Source organism: Macaca fascicularis, chromosome 13, assembly GCF_037993035.2.
Source record: "Macaca fascicularis isolate 582-1 chromosome 13, T2T-MFA8v1.1".
Lineage (NCBI taxonomy): Eukaryota > Metazoa > Chordata > Mammalia > Primates > Cercopithecidae > Macaca > Macaca fascicularis.
The window spans coordinates 47,858,398-47,879,770 of record NC_088387.1 but is presented as its reverse complement, the minus strand read 5'-3'; the positions used below and the strand labels follow the sequence as shown (position 1 = coordinate 47,879,770).

Here is a 21,373-nt window from a genome sequence, read left to right as displayed (position 1 = left end):
TGCAAGCCCTTCAGAAACCTGGCCAGGCCTGCCATGCGTGGCTCACACCTGCAATCCCAGCACTTTGGGAGGCCAAGGCGTGTGGATCATGAGGTCAGGAGTTCAAGACCAGCCTGGCCAACATGGTGAAACCCTGTCTCTACTAAAAATACAAAAATTACCTGGACGTGGTGGCGGGCGCCTGTAATCCCAGCTACTCGGGAGACTGAGGCAGATAATTGCTTGAACCTGGGAGGCAGAGGTTGCAATGAGCTGAGATCGCACCACTGCATTCCAGCCTGGGTGACAGAGTGAGACTCCGTCTCAAAAAAAAAAAAAAAAAAGAAAGAAAGCACCTGGCCGTCTCAGAGAGACAAGAGTCAGGCTAGAGATATAAAGAATAGAAAGGAGTGGGTGGCAAATGGCCATTATCTGCAGGTGATATGACATTGCACCTGAAACTAAAAAACTGTTAAAAATAAGATTCTGTAAGATTTTTTACATTATTAAAAATAATTACTGTTTATTGGACTCTTCCCTCATGCCAGGAACTTCAAAGTACTTTAAATAATATACTCCCTGTGGACTATTGTTTGATCTTTACCAAGCCCAGGAGGTGGGGACCATTTTAATTTCCATTTTACAGATGAGAAAACTGAGGCTTAGAGAAGTTCAGTAATTTGGCCACAGTTATATAGCAAGAAAATGGCAGGGCTGGCACTCAAACCCAGTCTGTCTGACGTCCGGGGCTGTGCTTAGACCACTGCTGCCTCTTTGTACTGGATAAGTCAGTTCAACCCCAGGGGCCGCAGTTGCACCATCTTGAATATAGTGTGGTTGATTAGACGGTCCTGGAGAGCTGGGGTTCTGATGCCCTGAGTGTGTATGGGGGCCAGGGCAGGTGGCATGTACAGGAACCAGATGTGTTTACTGTCCAGGAGAACCTCAGAGCTGGTGTTTGGGCTTAGTAGAGCCACTTCTCCCCAGCCTCAGCTGTTTGTCATCATCATGGTCAAATGTCAGCTGGGGATTATTCAAAGAGAATAATAAGGATTCCCCCATTTATTTTATTTGTTATTTTTATAAATAGCTAACTCTCAGGGTGACTCAGCTAACGGCTAGATACAAATGCCCGTGTTTAGCCTTTAGTTTCAGTTCCCTTCTGGAGTTAGGAGGTAACAATCAGGGACATTCTGCTCAACTCTCCTTCTGCCCTGGATCAGAGGGGGCCCGATGGGCAGGAGCAGAGAAGGGGCAGGTGAACCTGGAAGCCTGGAAGTGGCCACTGTGTCTCCAGAGCCTTTAGGTACCAAATGACATTTAAACCTTTCTCTTTCTTTTCTGTTGCCCCAACAGCAACCAGAAACTCAAACAAAAGCACACTGAGGCTGCCTTCTGACCAAAAGTTGTTCTCCTTTGGGGTTCTGCTGTGCTAATGGTGGCTTCTGTCTCCCTCTTCAGGTATGGAGAGAAGGGGAAAGCCATCCGGATCGAGAAGGTCATCTACACGGGGAAGGAGGGAAAGAGCTCCCGCGGCTGCCCCATTGCAAAGTGGGTGAGTGTCGGGCCCACTCACGAGCCACGGCTGTGCCTGGTTCCCCTTGCTGCGTGTAGCTGAGCGGGCAGGGGCGGGGGCCAGGTGGGTGTGTCGGAGACAGCATGCTGGCTGTCCAGGGGAGCCTTAGAGCTGGAATCTGGCTCAGGGTTAGGGTCATTTCCCCCAGCCTCAGCCGTTTGTCCTCATCTTGTTTAAATGCCAGTCCCCGGGTCTTGGGCCGGCCTTGGAACTATGTTAGTCTTCACACTCGGCTCATCCTGTCCCTGTGGCTCAGGGCCGGAGGGGTAGGAAAGAGGAAGCTGGAGATGCTGTCATGACCCGATGGTGGACCCCACTGTGGACTGTCAGACTCCTCGTCCCCTTCCATATGTCCTGGAGCTGCCAGTGCTTTTGTCTGCTGCTTGGAAGCCAGAGACAAACCTGAAGGCTGGCATGCTGAGATCCAACCTGAGGGAAGAGGCCAGGGCTCCGGGCAGCACTGTGGGCCAGTCTTGCCTCTGCCCTGCTTCTAAGCAGTTTCCTACCAGGCAGCCTAGATATCTCCACAGGGAGAACATCAGTGACTCAGACCCTAAGTCACCAAACAGAGTCCTTCTGACCTTGCCCTCCCAGTCCACAGGGAGATCTTTAAATAGCAGAGCATCTGCCTCTGCAGAACAAGTGCTGAGGAGGAGCAGCCAGGTTCCTCGGGTGCCTGCAAGCTCAGCCTCGTGCTGTGCTGGGCAGTGGGTATGGGTGGAAGACGAGGGCTCGGTCCTTGTGTTCAGCCTGTTTGTGCTCTAGAGACACATGAAAGAAAGTCATGGAGACTGCAGTCATTGAGAGGCAGACTTGATGCCGTGGTTCAGAGGAGGAGGAATGCTCAGGCTAGGTTTCCCGAGGTGGGCGTGCCGGGGGCCATGAATACTGACTGGTCCGTTATTAGTCAGGCTGAGGAGAGGGAGGAAGCATTCCCAGTGAGGAGAATTGTGTGGGCAAAGGCAGAGGGGCTGGGTGGACAGACCCATGGCTGGCTGTGAGGGAGGTGGGTAAGATAACTATCCCTGTCAGTGTACGTCCATCCGTGCATGTTGTAGGAAATTCTGACATATGCTACAACATACATAGGACATATGTGCCTGTTTTTACCTGGTATACACTCTGTGCCTTTGTGTCTTTGTGTTTGGTGAAAATAAAAGGCGTCTGAACTTGAACTACCAAGTTTACTATTTTTAGCAATTTTTAGTTAGCATTGCAGAATTATGTACAACCAAAGAATCCGGAATCACTTCATGTATTCATAAGTATGAAGAAGCAGGCTGCCCCCACCGTCGTGAGAGGTGGTCATTGCGGTGAGAAGTCTGATGTGGCTCATCATGGTGGGGTGTAACCTCCCCAGAGAACCCATCAGAAAAAAGATGTCAGCCCTAGAGTGACAGCTGCCACTTTCTCCTGCTAATTCATGCAGTCATTGAGGAATTCCAAAGTCTTGGACATGAAAATGAAGATCTTGGAGCATAGGTAGAGTTGGAGACTTTTCCAGCTTCAAAATAGTTGGCCCCTTAAAGAATAGCTGGTCCTGTGGGTGGCATTAAAGAAGATGCATTTCTAGACCCCGGATACAGTGGTAAAGCAATAAGCCCTGCCCAGGGCTCATGTGGCCCCACTGAGGGTTGGGAAGAGCATGTTTGCCTAGAGAGCAGGGCCAGTTCCTGGGGCTAGGAGAGGAAGGCAGGAGGATGGAGGGGCAGGAACTTGGTCCTCAGTATGCCATTGCTCTGGGGTCTGTGGACGGATGCCCAGATCAGGGTGCGTGGGGTGCAGTGAACTAGAAGTTACATTCAAGTAGGGAACAGCTTGTGGGTGTCACCGAGCCCTGGTGGGTGAGTATAGAAGGTGCTGATAGTGTTTGCAGAGGGTGGGACTTCCCATGTCTGATGAATGAAGAGAAAAGGAGAGGAAATCTTTTTTTTAATGGGAGGAGCAAATGGGTGGTCAATCACAGAACTATTGTAGTGGCAAGAAAATGGCAGTGCTGAGGGCTTTTTTTTTTTTTTTTTTTTCCTAGCCATCTCCTTTAGTGTGGTGTAGTTCTGGGGTTTTCTTTTGGCTACAGAGCTGCCAAATACCCTGTCTTTTGATAAGAGGGCTTGGTTTAGAGAGTTCCACCTCCTTTGGAAGTTGGAGAGGGGTTGGGTGCTCCTTCTTCCTGCCCTGTGGGGAAAGTGACCCACAGATCCTTAGAAGGATGGATTATTCTTGGTGGCAGTGTAGTGTCATGAGCCCAGAGCCAGTTCTGTGGCCACAGGTGAGTACAGGCATCCAGTGCCTCCTGTGCATGTCCCCACCCTGCCTGCCTGGTCCCGTGTCCAGAGCCTGGCTTTTGTTTTCCAACCAGGATTTGTGCCTCTTTGAGCCTCTCCCTAGCCCCCAACCATACCTTCAGCTTAAAGCAGTGTGCCTCACATGTTCTACACTTGACTGGCCAGGATTCGGGGCCACAGTGAAGGCACATCATGGGTACCCAGCAAATGTGTGTTGATAGGATGACCTAGGAAGCAGTGGGTCAGCCCCGAGAGCCCTCTGGTCATCTGTGATTTTAAGGTGGCCTGTACAAAATGTGGAAGATTCCAGGCGTGCCCTGGTTGCACTCTGAAGGCTCAGAACAACAGAGGCATGCCAAAGGCAACACCTGGTACAGCAAGATGGGCTCTGGGAAAGAACTCCAGAGATGCTGCCTGTACTGGTGTGTAAAGGTCACGGAGGTCAGAAGGCAGGTATTTGTAGGCTCATTAGGGACACAGTGAAACAGACTTAGGAGGCCACAGGTGTTAGAACCAAGCACCGTGTTGGGAGCTGTGGGAGGACAGGTTTGGGGTTCTGCTGGGGGTTGTGTTACTCTTGGTCTGGTGCTCAGGGAATTCTGCCCAGAAGCTGGATGAGCTGTTGAGGAGTCTGTGGCTGAGTTGGAGCTGTCTCTGTTGCTCTACTCAGGTATGGATGTTTTTCTGCCTCTGTCAGCCTTTGACTTGGACGTTTTTGTGTGTGTTACCCTGCCAGGCTTCTTCATAGGGGTGTGGGTAGGGAACTCCTCTGCGCTGTTTTCTTAGTTTTTTTAGTGGACCCACGGGCCTGTGAGGATGGGCCACAGATAGCTGTCTGTTTGTGTCCAATGACGTTGCGTATTTGCCATTTGGGAAGCCAGAATAGCATGGCCTCAGTCACAGCCATGACTGGTTGGGTGACTTGTGTGCTCTGAACCCTCTCCCATGAGTGTGATTGGCTGTGTTCCTCCTGGCCAGGAGCGGAAGTTGACCTTAGTGCCTCGCAAACCCTAGTCACAGAGACCACGGCCTTATCAGTGTCCACAAATGTGTGTCAATGCCCGTGATGTACTCAGCCTAATCTGCAGGAATCCAGGCAATCACACAGGGAGTTCTACACAGTATCTGATTTAATACTGTGTTCAGGTGTTACTGATACCCAAAATACACATTTCAAAAGAATGATATAATTGATGCTTTAGTGGGGAAGCACCATTCTTGCTGGGCCTCAGAGCAGGAATTCATGGCCAGAGATGTGTTTTGTTCAGCATGCAGAGTATCCTTTCAGAGTCTGAAGGAAATTCTGGCACATGCTACAGCATGGGTAGGACATTACATTAAGTGAAATAAGCCATAAAAGGATAATTACTATATGATTCCACTTACATGAGGTACCTAGAACAGTTAAACTCAGAGGCAGAAAGTAGGTTGGGCACAATGGCTCACGCCTGTAATCCCAGCACTTAGGGAGACCAAGCGGGCAGATCACGTGAGGTCAGGAGTTCAAGACCAACCTGGCCAGCATGGTGAGACCCTATCTCTACTAAAAATACAAAAAATTAGCCAGGCATGGTGGTGCGCGCCTGTAGTCCCAGCTACTCTGGAGACGGTGGGGAGAATCGCTTGAGCCCAGGAGGCAGAGGTTTCAGTGAGCTGAGATGGCACCACTGCACTCCAGCCTGGGCCACAGAGTGAGACTCAGTCTCAAAAAAAAAAAAAAAGAAAGAAAGAGAAAAGAGAAACAGAGGCAGAAAGTAGAACAGTGGTTTCAGGAGAGGAGAATGGAGAGTTCCTTAATGAGCAGAGTTTGTTTTGCAAGATGAAAAAATTTTAGAGATGGGTGGTTGTGATGGTTGCACAGCAATATGAATGTACCTAATGCCACTAAACTGTGTACTTTGAAATGATACAATGATAAATTGTATATTTTACCGCAGTTAAAAAAAAATGGAGCACTCACGTTTTTGGAGAGGGATTTTATGTAAAATCTGGATTTCCATTTTTTTCTTGCAAAATTGGAAGAATTAGCTTCACTGGGCTGGAATTCCCCCGCGTGGTAGTCGATGGCAATAAGGCCTGGCTTCCCCCTGTTCGTGGGCAGATGCTTTTCACTTTGCCGCTGTCCGCACCACCCACTAGTCCTGCATCCGGCCCACCTTCTTCATTTGTATTACCTGCCTGGCTACCCCTTGTATTACCTTTCATGTCTCCCAGCACGGACCCACTCGTGACCAGGTCTGTCTGCAACCCAGCATCTCCTGACCCCAGACCCACTCGGTGGGGGGGGGGTATCCTTAGAGACCACTCAGGTGCTCTAAGGCAGTGGTCCCCAACCTTTTTGGCACCGGGGACTGGTTTCGTGGAAGACCATTCAGGCATTAGATTCTCTTAAGGAGTGCACAACCTAGGTCTCTCACATTCGCAGTTTGCAACAGGGTTCGTGCTCCTGTAAGAATCTAATGCTGCTGCTGCTCTGACAGGAGGTGGAGCTCAAGTAACGGATGCTCGCCTGCTGCTCACCTCCTGCTCACCTCCTCCTGTGCAGCCCAGTTAGTAACAGGCCACAGACCCAGTCAGTACAGGTCTGCACCCCGGGGGTCAGAGACTCCTGCTCTGAAGTACCTCAACCTCAGGGTGCTCCCAGTTAACTCGCCAGTAAACCACACCCATGCCCACACAGTCTCCTGAGCCACAAGGTGTGGAAGTCACTCAGGGTTTTTCCTCGTCCCTCAGCCTCAGGAATCCATTCTTTCTCCTGTAGTTAGTTAGGACTTTATTCATTTTGCTTGCATTATGTCAGTGGTGTTCCAGCTGGTCTCCCAATCTTGCCCTTCTCCCGATTTTCTGCCCCGTCCCCTTTCTAAAGCATGAAACTCTTTATGTAAGACCCCTGCTCACCATCCTGCGTGGAGCCCCTGCCTCAAGGCCTTGCCCCTGAGCCTGACACTCGGAGCCCTTCCCAGTCTACCCTCATCCTTCCCCTGCCCAGGGGCCCCCGCATCTTCTCTGGCCACGGAATTATCTGGCATTCTCTGGCAATTTTCAGCCACCTCCTTCCCCAGCTCCCAGGCCTCTTGGCCCTGACATCTTTTTATAAACCAGGACAGTGTTTGGGAGTGAATGAGAACCCAGACCTCAGACCTGGATCCTGAGCAGCAGAGCAGTAGATGCCCAGGACTCTCGCTTAAAAAAAAAAAAAAAAGGTAGCTTTATTGAGATATAATGCTCATACCATACAGTTCACACATTTGAAGCATACAATTCAATGGTTTTTGGTGTAGTACATTTTTAAATTGTGGTAACAGTGTATAAACAGGCTGGGTGCAGTGGCTCATGTCTGTAATCCCAGCACTTTGGAAGGCTGAGGCAGGAGGATCACATGAGCCCTAGCAGTTCAAGACCAGCCTGGGCAACATAGTGAGACCCCCTGTCTCTTAAAAATTTTTAAAAAGTTAGCTGGGCATGGTGGCATGTGTCTGTATCCTAGGTACTCAACAAGGCTGAAGTGGGAGGATCGCTTAAGCCCAGGAGTTCGAAGCTGCAGTGAGCTATGATCATGCCACTGCAATCCAGCCTGGGCAACAGAGTAAGACCCTGACTCTTTAAAAAAAAAAAAAAAATGTGTGTGTAGAAATAAAATCTAACATGTTAACCATTTTTCAGTGTACAGGTTGGTGGCATTAAGTACATTCACGTTGTTGTACAAGCATCAACATAGTCTATTTCCAGAACTTTTTCAACATCCCATACTGAAACTCTGCACCCGTTAACAATAGTTCCCCATTCTCCCTTCTCCCAGGCTCTGGTAAACTCTAATCTACTTTCTGTCTCTCTGAATGGAACTGTTGTGGGTGCCTCATATCAGTGGAATCATACACTATGTGTCCTTTTGTGTCTGGCTTATTTCATTTAGCATGTTTTTGGGGTTCATCCATGTTGTAACATGGATCAGAATTTTGTTTCTCTTAATAATTTTGTTCTTATTAAGGCTGAGTAATACTTGGTTGTCTGTCTATACCATGTTGTACTTACCTGTTCATAAACCGATGGACACTGGGGGTGCTTCCACCTTTTGGCTGTTGTGAATAGTGCTGCAGTGAACGTGGGTATTCAGGGATCTGCCTGAGTCCGGCTCTCGGTCCCTTGAGTGTATTCCTAGGCATGGAATTGCTGGATCATGTGGTGATCCTATGTTTAGCTTTTGGAGGCATTGCCAGACTGTTTTCCACAGTGCCAAGCCCCTTGCATGTTAACTAAAAACACACAGGTATGCGGCATTTTCTCTGCAAATGTTTTAGGATAACATAAAAATCTGACTGTATTTTGGCTTACGGTTTTTATCTGTGTACTTTTACTCCTAAGCCTATGTAAGTCATCAGCACCTTAGATTTTGTGGTAATTATCTTTTATGTCACTCTAAATAAATAACTTTTATGTTTTTGTTCCCTAACAAAACATTTGTTCCCCAGTAATGTTCCCTGTTTGTTCCCTAATAATGGTCTCTTAGCTTGTGAGATTGCTGTCATCAGGGCATGACGTCCCTAGAACCCTGCCCTTAAGACCTGCTCCCTGGGTCTGTGTGACAGAGGGAGGGGTGGCACCATGCAGAGGCGCACCGGTACCTGGCTCCTGCCCCTCACAACCTGCATCCCTGCAGGTGATCCGCAGGCACACGCTGGAGGAGAAGCTGCTCTGCCTGGTGCGGCACCGGGCAGGCCACCACTGCCAGAACGCTGTGATCGTCATCCTCATCCTGGCCTGGGAGGGCATTCCCCGTAGCCTCGGAGACACCCTCTACCAGGAGCTCACTGACACCCTCCGGAAGTATGGGAACCCCACCAGCCGGAGATGCGGCCTCAACGATGAGTACGTAGCAGGGGGTTGCAGGGCCAGGGCCCACCTATAGGGTCCTGGGCAGCAAATACAGGAGACTGCGGGCAACCCGGGGGAAGGCTCCTAGGGGCCCTCTCTGCAGCACTGTTTGTCTTGCACAGTTAGGACTGTGGTTGAGGAAGGCATATCCACAGATCTTGCTTGAGCTGGGTTCTAGCTCTGGCTCTGGAGGGTCTGCTAATTTGACTTCACTGTTAAACCCCAGGTTGATATACTGGCACTAATGATGTTAGCGAGTGTGAAGTACATGTGCCCCACAAATAGAAGGTATCAAAGATATTTACAAAATCTGCCCTTGGCCAGGGGTGATGACCCATGCCTATAATCCCAGCACTTTGGGAGGCCAAGGTGGGTGGATCACAAGGTCAGGAGTTTGAGACCAGGCTGGCCAATATGGTGAAACCCCATCTCTACTAAAAATAAAAAAATTAGTCGGGCGTGGTGGCACACGCCTGTAGTCCCAGCTACTCAGGAGGCTGAGACAGAAGAATCTCTTGAACTCGGGGGACAGAGGTTGCAGCGAGCCAAGATTGCACCACTGCCCTCCAGCCTGGGCAACAGTGAGACTCTGTCTCAAAAAAAAAAAAAAAAAAGAAAAAAAAGAAAAAAAAAAACCCTGCCCTTATTAGAGTTTTTCCCATTTTTAAAAATGAAGATATATTTATTTACAATACGATTCATCCTCTTAGGTATATAGTTTTGACAAATGTTTACAGTCACATAGCTACCACTACCACAATCAAGATATACAACAGGGCCGGGCATGGTGGCTCATGCCTGTAGTCCCAGCACTTTGGGAGGCCAAGGCGGGTAGATCGCCTGAGGCCAGGAATTCGAGACCAACCTGGCCATCGTGGCAAAACCCCGTCTTTACTAAAAATACAAAAATTAGCCAGGCATGGTGACACATACCTGTAATCCCAGCTACTCAGGGGGCTGAGGCATGAGAATCACTTTCACCTGGGAGGCGGAGGTTGCAGTGAGCCAAGATCGTGCCATTGCACTCCAGCCTGAGCAACAGAACAGGATTCTGTCTCAAAAAAAAAAAAAGGATATAGAACAGTTCCATCTTTCCAAGTGCCCTGTGCCCTTTATAAGCAAGCGCTCCCCTAGCCCTGGGCAGCCACCAGTCTTGTTTCCTGTTCTGTAGGTTTGCCTCTGTGAGAATGTCACATAAATGGGATCATACAGGGTGTAGCTTTCTGAGTCTGGCTTCTTCCATTGAACATAGTGTTTTCAGTGTTCATCTGTGTTGACGTGTGTGTCAGTAGCTCATCCCTTTTTATCACTGAGTCGTAATCCACTGTGTGGGTCTATCACAGTTTGCTTATCCATTCCCCAATTCGGGGCACTTGAGTTGTTTCCAGATTGTATTAAGCATTAATTTTCATCTCAGTATACTTTGTTGAAAGGCCTGTTAGCATCTGGGCTATAGGAAATAGGCACGTTCAAACCCTGGGGCTCACATCATCTCCCTGTTCATGTGGTCTGTGTTGGAGCTGGTTAAGATATTAGAGTTAAGGGAAAGTATAAACCTTAATAGGTTTTTACCAGATTCTTCCCCCTTACTTCAGTAAATCCATGTGCTGCTCCCAGCAACAGACTCAATGTTAAACCTACAGGCTCTCAGTGGTGGGGGCAGAAGAGGCTGCTTAGATCTGGCTTTCTACTCAAGGAAACTTGAGAAAAGGGTTGGGGGCAGGGAAGGATGGGTCTCAGTCACTGGGAGGCTGGTGGGTGCCAGGGCTCAGCAGGGCCACCTCTTGAGGGAGGAGGAATACTCCAGAATGAAGCGATACTGCATCTGTATCCCTGACCTGTGCTGTGTGTTGCAGCCGGACCTGCGCTTGCCAAGGCAAAGACCCCAACACCTGTGGTGCCTCCTTCTCCTTTGGTTGTTCCTGGAGCATGTACTTCAACGGCTGCAAATATGCTCGGAGCAAGACACCTCGCAAGTTCCGCCTCGCAGGGGACAATCCCAAAGAGGTGAGCAGAGCTGGGCGGGGACCCTGCCTCCCACCCTTTCTCACCTGGCGCCCTTCATAGTCCAACGGGAGGTAGGAGTGGCACGCCATGACTCAGATGTGCAGGAAGTGGAACTTGTTTTCGTTTTTTTAAAAGCTCACCTTATCTTGCTGTGAAATAAGGGGTGTGTGGAGGGCACCAAGTGTGAAAAATTAGACTTAGCAGTTACAGGTGCCCCCAGGCTCTTCCAATTTAAACCTTTTAGGTAAATATTCCAGATATCAAAGATACATATTCAAATTCCTTGTCAGAATTTGGCCCTCTCAGAAGTCATTTCTCCCCGCCATCTTCCCAGGACACGTTTCTGGGTGTGAAGTTTAGCGGGAAAGGTCATCTCCAGCATGTGGGCCACCCTCTGGGTCTTTGCTGTACTTCCCGAGGCATCTCCCACCCTGCCTGGCTGCCAGACAGACATCTCTGGGCAGTTGTCCGGGCCCTTGCAGTCTCCATGCTGGGGGCCTGGCCTGGTCCCTAGGCTGTGGACTAGTGTCCGCACGGTACGACCGCTAGGCACAGCACCTCCTCTCTGCAGGCTCTTTACCCAGACCCCTGCCCTGCAGGGCCTCCCCCAGCCCCAAGACAACAGGGAAAGGCACCCTCAGGCTGTGGGAGCCGGAGCATCTACTCAGGCCGCCTCCCCACTGTTGTTCGTCCTCTGATGCCTGCACGGCAAAGGCCCTCCCGAGCAATGGTCTCCACTCAGCTCCAAATGCAAGGAAGGCACAAGCCTGTCCAGGCTGTCTGCCATTTCACCTCCCTCCTGCCTGGGCTCCTGAGCGCGTGGAGTGCTGGCTTCCTTTGCTAGAATACAGACAAATATCCAAATATCTGGACTCAAGTTGCAACCTTCCAAATCTCTCCAAGCTCCTAGTACCAGAAGGACTTCCCACTTCCCATGGCACAGGGTCACCCTCTGTACACTAAAGCGCATGTCACCTTCTGTGCTTTCGCTGCCAAGCTTGGGTCCTCATAAGAAAAAAGAAGCATTTTCAAATTCAGAGCTCTTTATTTACCCCAGACCTGGCTTTTAGACTTCAAAATAGTCTAATAGGCCTTCAGATAGTTTTGTTATTAGATTTTTATTTATGATAAGATTCACCCTCCCCTACAAGCAGCAGATGTGGTTGCTCAATGAATGGAGCCCTGGGGCCACCAGGACCTAAGAACTACCAGGAATGGAAAGACATTGGCTTAATTTCTTTCAAATTCTTTCCCTATTCTACCAACCGCCACTTCCTGTGCTCTTACGACGTGCTAAGCTCCTCACAGGTTTCTCAGATGATTTCATGATCCCCCCATCCCAGTGATCTAGGCACTGTTACCTCTCACTTTACAAATGAGGCAGATAGCTTCCTCAAGGCCATGTGGCTAGTTCATGGTGAAGGCAGGATTGAAACCCAGGCCTGTGTGTCCCTAGAGCTCACTAGCCTCACTGGCCCAGGCTGGCCTGATCAAGAGTGGCTGGCAGCCCTGGCCACCCCACTGGATGTATAGCTGAGCTGTAGGTCTCCACCTTCCATTTCTCATTCTGTGTGCTTGGTTCTTTTTCTCTTTCCTCTCTTCCTGCTTGCTTCTTCATAAACCCTATGTGCCTGTGCTCATGGTGTCCTAGGAGCTCTTCAAGCCCTGCTTGTTTTCGGAGGGCCAGACAGGCTGTGGATACCTGGAACTCTCTGCCACATGTCACCAGGGGCTGTGGCTTCACGTAGAGCAGTGCTGTCCCGCAGTGCTTTCTGTGATGGTGGAAACATTTTCTGCTGTCCATACAGGAGCCACATGTAGCTGCTGAGTATTTAAAATGGGACTAGTGTAACTGAGGGACTGAATTTCTTTAATTTTTATTAGAATTCAAGCCGGGCATGGTGGCTCACACCTGTAATCCTAGCACTTTCGGAGGCCAACGCGGGTAGATCACCTGAGGTCAGGAGTTTGAGACCAGCCTGGCCAACATGGCAAAACCCCGTCTCTACTAAAAATATAAAAGAAATTAGCTGGGTATTGTTGTGGGCACCTGTAATCCCAGCTACTTGGGAGGCTAAGGCAGGAGAATTGCTTGAACCCAGGAGATGGAGGTTGCAGTGAGCCAAGATCGTGCCACTGCACTCCAGCCTGGGTGACACGGTAAGGTTCTGTCTCAAAGAAAAAAAAAATTAGTATTCATCTGTATTTCTGTAGCTACATGTGGTTTGTGAATAACACAATATAGTACGAGTCTAGCAGCTGGAGCTTTGAAGTCTGTATCCCTGGCTCCTGACAGGCTCTGGGCTGGGCTGGCCTGCACTGGCTATGGACTTTCTAGCATGGATCCTGCCTGCCTCTCTCTTCCTGTCTGTTGCCTGGGAGGAAGGATCCACAGTTGTTGCTCTTGGCTTTTTCATTCCCACTATGCTTCACCTCTGACTTAGGGTGTTCAGCACGCGAAGGCAAGAAACTGGTGTTCTGGGCTGAACTGGGCGGGATCCTGAAGGAGCAGTAGTTTAGCCATCAGGATGACTAGACCTTCAGGCCGTGGCTTCCACAGCTTTTCCTGGGAGCCTCAGTATCCCCAGCTGTGAAGTGGACACAGCACCACACCTTCCTGAAGGAAAGACCGGAAAGACACCGGATGACACCTCCCTCCCAGCCTCGCCCACGATGCTTCAGGAATGCCAGTCCACTTCCGGGGTGCAGGGTCTACCAGGCGGGGCTGCTCTGGATGTGTGACTGCTCCTTTCTCTGCAGGAAGAAGTGCTCCGGAAGAGTTTCCAGGACCTGGCCACCGAAGTCGCTCCCCTGTACAAGCGACTGGCCCCTCAGGCCTATCAGAACCAGGTAAGGGCCCCGGGCCTTTTGTTGCCCACATGTCACCGTCCACATCTCTGCTCAGGCTCTGAAGTTGGGAAGTAGGAGAGTGGGCTCTCTTGCTCTCTTATGGGAAGAGCCCAGTCCAGAAGTAAAGCAATATGATGTAGTTCTTTGATAAAAACCCCTTTTTTATACCAGGCTACCTGCATCCCACACTGTCCCTCTTCTATCCTGGTCTTCCCCCTTCCCCTGGTAACCCATCCACCTCCTCTGGTCTGGTATCCACTGGTGAGGCCCGAGTTTCTTTCCCCTGTCACCCCTGTTGTATCTCCTAGATAAGGCAAGGGGACTTGGGATAACAAAGAAGGAAGTAATTCCTACAAGAGCCTGAAAGTAACTTTTTTGTAGCTGGGGCCTCTCAGCCAGAAAACCTCCCTCCTGCAGTCAAAGGGCAAGGTGACTATCATCCTTAACATCCCGCCTTCCGGCCGGGCGCGGTGGCTCAAGCCTGTAATCCCAGCACTTTGGGAGGCCGAGACGGGCAGATCACGAGGTCAGGAGATCGAGACCATCCTGGCTAACACGGTGAAACCCCGTCTCTACTAAAAAGTACAAAAAACTAGCCGGGCGAGGCGGCAGGCGCCTGTAGTCCCAGCTACTCGGGAGGCTGAGGCAGGAGAATGGTGTAAACCTGGGTGGCGGAGCTTGCAGTGAGCTGAGATCCAGCCAGTGCACTGCAGCCTGGGCGACAGAGCGAGACTCGGTCTCAAAAAAAAAAAAAAAAAATCCCTCATTCCAAGACCCGGCCTCCCCAGGTGCAGAATTAGGGCCACTCACCTCAGGTCATGTGAGCACCTCTCCTTGGCCATCTACATAGGTGACCAACGAGGAAATAGCGATTGACTGCCGTCTGGGGCTGAAGGAAGGACGGCCCTTCGCAGGAGTCACGGCCTGCATGGACTTCTGTGCCCACGCCCACAAGGACCAGCATAACCTCTACAATGGGTGCACCGTGGTAAGGAAACCTGTGCCCTGTCATAGCGCCACCTGTGGGGCAACTGTGGGAGGGAGCCCACCGTGGTCTGTTCAGAAAGGTGGGCTGAGGGTAGGGAGGGACCTGGAGACAGGACCCTTAGAACTCCGAAAGGTTCCCTGCAAGATGGCCTGCCCTCGCCCGCCTCCCAGAGAAAACCATCACCAGAAAACCCTTGAACAGACAAGGCTAGCTTTGTGTCTGTGTCTTAGGGGGATGCTGCAGGATGTAGCCCCTCAAGCACCTGGAGTGCCCAGTTATCTAAAGCGTGGGCCCTGGTCTCTGTGGACACTTGGATTTAAATGCAAACAAACCCTTGATTCATTCTTTGGACAAATGTGTATTGAGTACCAGCTGTGCCCAGGCACTGCCCTACATGCTGCGGGATGAAACGGACAAAGTTCCTGCCCAAGTATGTGTGGGAATGTACTGTAGCAATGAAGGCCAAGAGGGAAAAATGAAGTAGGGTGAGGGATAAAGCAACAGGAGATGCTATCTTAGATGAGAGGCTGCTCTGAGAAGGGGACATTTGAGTTGAGATGTGAACGGCGCAAGAGAGTGAGGGAGCCACTTTCTGGGGATAGAGTGCTCCAAGCAGAGGGACCAGCATGCGTGCAGGCTCCGAGCGGGGAGCAGACTGGGTGTATGTTCAGGGAACATCAGGAAGGGAGTAACTTACTGCAAGGGGCAGGGAGAGTGGGATTGGAGAGGCCGGCAGGGACCAGCTCACAGGGAACCTTGAGGGCCAGGGCAGGGTTGCAGGGTTGTGATGGAAGCTGTTGAGGGCGTCTCAGCTGGGCAGCAGTAAGATTGCATTGTAAAGTTAGATACACTCCTGCTGCTGCAGTTAGAGAATGAAGTGTGTGATGGTGGGGGCAGAATGAGGTGAACAGGAGGAAATAAGAGGAAGGAGGCAAAGGAGGAGGCTGGGGCCGCCATCCAGTCCGGAGGGGACACAGCTTGGGCAGGAGTCGGGGGAGGTGTTAATGGGACAGATTTTGGATGATGTGGAAGGGACTGCCAAGAGGATTTGCAGACGGGCTGGATTGTTACGTGAGCAGGACTTGAGGAGCACTCCAAGGCTTTTTGCTTGAGCATCTGGGTGAGTGTTGGTAACATGGACCGAGATGTAGAGTAACAGGGGAAGGCTGAATTTAGGAGTAAGAAAACAAGAGTCCTGTTTCAAGATGCCTGCTAGATGTGCAGGTGGAGATGTGGAGTAGGCAGGGGGCAAGGAGGGTCTGGAGAGCACATGGTTTATAGTTAGAGCTGTGAGGCTGACGCCATCACCAGGGGAGTGCGTGCAGATGGAGAAGAGAGGAGGTTTGGACTTGGGTAGGGGCTTCCTTGAAGGGATGATGCTGGCTGTCTGCTCTGCCTTTTAGTCAGGTTCTGGGCAGACAGGGCTTCCAGGGGCTGAGGATGAGGTAAAGGCACCAGCACATTCCCCTGGAAAGAGGGCTCCCAGATTCCGGGTGTAGCTCATTCCCCCTGGGGATGGATGGACCCACCTTGGGATTTCATTTCTCTGCTTGCTTTCTATCCCTGCATCCAAGACTGAGAAGCAAGAAGGGACAGCTCCTGCTGGCACGCTGTTGTGAGGATTTCTAGGTGAAACACACACAGAAAGGGCATGCCCACAGTGTTAGAGAGGTGAAGGAGCTGGGGGGCCCTGGAAAGTGGGCGAGAGCAAGAGCACTATGAGGTGATCTGGATCCCAGAGCTTCTAGAGTTTGGGGTGGAGAAAAGGAGTATTTTCTTCCAAAATGAAAAGTGTTGTTTTTTCCTAAACAATTCTTTTTAAAATTTAAAGAATGTTAAAAAGGTTGCCTGAAATCTCAGAGATAACCAGTTAACAGTTTGATGACCATCCGTTCAGACACCCTAATGTGTAAGTGTGCATGTATGACTTTATGAAATTTTACCCAAACTGGGTCACATTATATATACATGCTGGTCTGTGACCTGCTTTTCTTAAGCTTTCTGTGTCAACGGACTTCATTTTCTGAGGCTGTATGTATGGCTCTGCCATCATTTATTTAACCAGTCCCCTATCAATGGACAGTAAGTGCTTTCAGACATTTCCCTTCTGTAAACCACAGGGAGAGGCCATTCTTCTCACATATTTGTGCAGTGGCGCAGTAACCTCCTTGAGATTGCATTGATGTTTACTTTTACAGGCTTGGGGCACTAATTCTCCTGCTTACTTGGCAACACTGGATTTTGTTAGTCTCTTTCATCCTTGCCTGCTGCCTGAGTGGGAAACATACGATCTTATTTTAATTTGTGTTTATTTTATTACTAGAGAGGTTGAACATTCTTTTCCTATTTCTTCTTACACATTTGAATTTCATCTTTGTGACTATCCTATTTGTGTACTTTACTTATTTTTTTAATCAGGCTACCCTTACCTTTTGATATTTTTAAAGTATCTCTTGTAGGAAATACGGCTTCTGCCACATCTCATCCTTTGGATTTTTCCTTTGGTCTGTTGTTTATAGCATTAGTCTGACAAACTGGTAGGAAGCAGGTCTGGCCAATCCAACAGAAAGTACACAGGAGGCTGGTCAGAGCAGAGGAAGTCGAAGACCCACACTAGTCTGGGAAGAAACAAGCTGGGTAGGGCATGACACCAAACTCACTTAGAATGCCTCTAAGTTAAAGGGTTAATAAAGTTAGTGCCATAAAAATATAAGGTTTCTGTTCAGTGTAATAAAGTACCATAATAACAATTGCAAGGCCAATACAAACTGGATACCTTGAGTTATCCTTGAGTTAAGATAAGCAGGTCAGGCCGGGTCCAGTGGCTCACACCTGTAATCCCAGCACTTTGGGAGGCCAAGGTGGGTGGATCACCTGAGGTCAGGAGTTTGTGACCAGCCTGGTCAACATAGTGAAACCCCATCTCTACTAAAAATACAAAAAATTAGCTGGGCATGGTGGCAGGCTCCTGTAATCCTAGCTACTTGGGAGGCTGAGACAGGAGAATCACTTGAACCCGGGAGGCAGATGTTGCAGTGAGCCGAAATCATGCCATTGCACTCCAGCCTGTGCAACAAGAGCAAAACTCTGTCTCAAAAAAAAAGAAAGAAAGAAAAGCAGGTCAGACTGGGCACGGTGGCTCACACCTGTAATGCCAGCACTTTGGGAGGCTGAGGTGGGAGGCTCACTTGAGCCCAGGAGTTTGAGACCAGCCTGAGGAATATGGCAAAACCTATTCTCTACAAAAAATTCCAAAAATTTGCTGGGCGTGGTTGTGCATGCCTGTAGTCCCAGCTACTGGGGAGGCTGAGATGGGAGGATCACTTGAGCCCAGGAGGTTGAGACTGCAGTGAGCCGTGATCAAACCACTGCACTGCAGCCTGGGCAATAGAGTAAGACCTTATCTCAAAAAGAAAAAAGAATAAGAAGAAAAAAGCAGATCGCAGAATAGCATGTATATGTAATGTGATCCCATTTGTAGTTTTATATAGCCATACATGCACACATACACACATACATACATTCAGATGTCTGGGTGGTCATCTAAACACTAACAGTGGCTAATAATTCACAGAGCTCCAACTGCTACAATATTTGCAACAAGTGATAAAGAAATGATAACCTTAATATACAAAGATGACTTCATGATTTAAAAAATGACTAGTCATATATAGTAGTGGGCAAAAGTCATAAAACTCACAAAAGAAGGAAGACAGAGAATTGTGTTAAAATGGGCCAAGGATTTATTTTAATCAGATATGGTAAGACATGCGAACCTGGATAATTTTCAGGAAAGAAGTTTATACTTGGATCCTAGAAACAGGAGGCAGGTCATGCTCTGGGGCCACTCGGGGGAGCACCGGGCCAGTCAGGAGACGGAAGAGGAAGGGTGGGAGCATGGCCCAGAGTCTTTGGTGGGATTTTGCAGGAAAGAATGGGTGATGCAGAGTAGCTACACTGGGGAAGTTTAGGATTGGACAGTTTGAATACTTTGCAGGCTCTGAGCTATAGGGTGGTTCCTCATGGCCCTCTCTCTATAAGGCCAGGGAAATACTGGCTTGGTGTGTAAGTTTGACAAAGGAGATGGCTGGGGGTGTGCACTCTGGATTTGCTGGTTCATATAGCAAAGGCACACTTGCAGGGAGCCATTTGCTATCTCTGGGAGTTAAGTAGCCCTGGGAGGGGCAGCCTCTCTGGGATCAAGACCTCAAATGCCAGAGCATCAAGAATATAGAAAATAAGAAAATACAGTCAACACAAGAGTAGAGAGTAAACTTGAATAAAAAGGCAAATCTTCTGAGAAATGTACACCAACAATGAGATCGATTTTAACAGTGAGCAAAAAGTTTTTAAAGAAATTAGTGGAGGCCGGGCGCGGTGGCTCAAGCCTGTAATCCCAGCACTTTGGGAGGCCGAGACGGGCGGATCACGAGGTCAGGAGATGGAGACCATCCTGGCTAACACCGTGAAACCCCGTCTCTACTAAAAAATACAAAAACTAGCCGGGCGAGGTGGCGGCGCCTGTAGTCCCAGCTACTCGGGAGGCTGAGGCAGGAGAATGGCGTGAACCCGGGAGGCGGAGCTTGCAGTGAGCTGAGATTCGGCCACTGCACTCCAGCCTGGGCCACAGAGCGAGACTCCGTCTCAAAAAAAAAAAAAAAAAAAAAAAAAAAGAAATTAGTGGAAAAAATATAGGAAAGTTGAAACACATTCTGCTGGTATGAGTGAAAAACCGAATCATTTTTGAGGGTAGTCTGGCAATATGTGGCAGTTCTACTTAACATTCATTCTAAGCAATTAAGAATCTTACAAAATTTAGCTAAAAGGGTATTTCAAAAGGTATTGTTTATGGTATAAAAAATCGGAAACAAGTTGAAATATTTGATAATGAGATTAACACATTGATACAGTAGAATAATATCACACAACTCTTTAATCATATTAGGGGAGAATATTTAATGCACAGGAACATATTTATGCTATGTTAAGAAAAAAATGAAGCTATTATATGACCATAGGCATAGTATCCCCTTTAATTACCAAAAAGTAATTGTGTACTTGTGTATGTCCACAATTAGATGACCGTGGTATTTAAAGTGATTACTTCTGGGTGGTGGGATGGGAGATTTTATTTCCTTTTTGCTTGCCTAAATTTTCTACAATCAGCACATAGAGTTTGTAATAAAAGGAAACTTTTTTTTTTTTTTTTGAGACGGAGTTTTGCTCTTGTTGCCCAGGTTGGAGTGTAGTGGCGTGATCTCAGCTCACTGCAGCCTCCACCTCCCGGGTTCAAGCAATTCTCCTTTCTCAGCCTCCCGAGTAGCTGGGATTACAGGCGCCCGCCACCATGCCTGGCTAATTTTTGTATTTTTGGTAGAGGCAGGGTTTCACCATATTGGTCAGGCTGGTTCGAACTCCTGACCTCAGGTGATCCGCCCGCCTTGGCCTCCCAAAAGGAAATGTACTTTAAGAGCAAAAGGAGACTGAGTGTTTAGAACCAGGAAGATAATGGTGGACGGTCTGAGCTTCACTGGGCAACGTGGTGCTGTGGCGTCAGTGCTATGCCAGAGGGCAGAGCAAGCCTCCGGGTCCTGGCCAGGCATCTCATCTCCTCTCAGCCTTCTTAGGATCTCAGGAGATAATGTGCATTGAAAGTTGATGAGTGGACTGTAAATGCTGGTAATACTGTTGCCCCGTGAACCAAGATCAGTGTGCTTTCCAGAAACTCTCACAAGTAGTAGTGGCTGGTATTGGGATTGTGTGGGGAAAGACGAGGCACGTGTTTTGGGTGCTCAGACCCCTCTCTCCCAGCACTTGGTCCCCCAACCCCATGTCCTCTCTCCCCTACTGCTTGGGGCAGGTCTGCACCCTGACCAAGGAAGACAATCGCTGCGTGGGCAAGATTCCCGAGGATGAGCAGTTGCACGTTCTCCCCCTGTACAAGATGGCCAGCACGGATGAGTTTGGGAGCGAGGAGAACCAAAATGCAAAGGTTGGCAGCGGAGCCATCCAGGTGCTCACCGCCTTCCCCCGCGAGGTCCGACGCCTGCCCGAGCCTGCCAAGTCCTGCCGCCAGCGGCAGCTGGAAGCCAGAAAGGCAGCGGCCGAGAAGAAGAAGATTCAGAAGGAGAAGCTGAGCACTCCGGAGAAGATCAAGCAGGAGGCCCTGGAGCTGGCGGGCGTTACGTCGGACCCAGGTGTGTGGGGGGAGGGTGCCCACTGGGAGTCGCATTGGTGCTGTCCTCATGGGGGCCCTGGCTCTTCCACGCACCCTCCTGCATCACACTGGAACTGGGGCTTCTGCTTATTTGTCAGTCAGAAAGGTATCTGCAGCAGCCACAGGACAGCCAGCCTGATAGGAGGCTGTGGGGACACAAGTACAGCAGGACTTGTTATCTGCATGGAACTGAGCTTGGTAGAGGGGGAGCACTGGGTTTCTCCTCTAGTTTGCATCCCTCGGAGAATCAGAGGCCCCCCTCTGTGCTCTAGTTTGCTCCCTTCTGAGATAGGTGAGTAGCAGACTTCAGGGCACGTGGGTGTGTGCCAGGGCGGCAGGGCTTATGGGCAGAGACAGTTGCTGGCAGGCATCTGAGTTCTCATTCTCCTCGCCCTGGTCCCTGCAGTGATCCTGACCGGGCTGGGCAGAGAGTGGGTGGTGGTGGTTTAGTGCAAATTCTAGAGTTCTCTAGGGTGAGGAGAGGAGTCAGGGGGATACTGTGGACCCTGCATGAGCTGCTTCTCACCAGGGATTGCCTCCTCCCACCCCCAGTGGGGCTGGGGCTGGGCCTGTGCTGAGCGAGGCCCAGGGAGCACGTC

At 49.7% G+C, this 21,373-nt stretch overlaps 1 protein-coding gene across 8 annotated transcripts in view; it reads left to right on the top strand.

Moving 5' to 3' along the window:
- Positions 1–21,373, top strand: part of TET3 (tet methylcytosine dioxygenase 3) — a 137,461-nt gene that overhangs the window by 96,559 nt on the left and 19,529 nt on the right. For 6 of the 8 annotated variants that reach the window (XM_045369061.2, XM_074011531.1, XM_015433533.4 and 3 more), the window contains 6 exons: positions 1,441–1,534; positions 8,498–8,706; positions 10,569–10,719; positions 13,480–13,569; positions 14,420–14,557; positions 20,418–20,754. In XM_045369061.2, coding sequence (XP_045224996.1) covers positions 1,441–1,534; positions 8,498–8,706; positions 10,569–10,719; positions 13,480–13,569; positions 14,420–14,557; positions 20,418–20,754 — 1,019 coding nt within the window. Of the gene's footprint in view, positions 1–1,440; positions 1,535–8,497; positions 8,707–10,568; positions 10,720–13,163; positions 13,361–13,479; positions 13,570–14,419; positions 14,558–20,417; positions 20,755–21,373 lie in introns of those variants that run through there. The other 2 variants (XM_074011528.1, XM_074011529.1) reach the window with 2 other exon arrangements.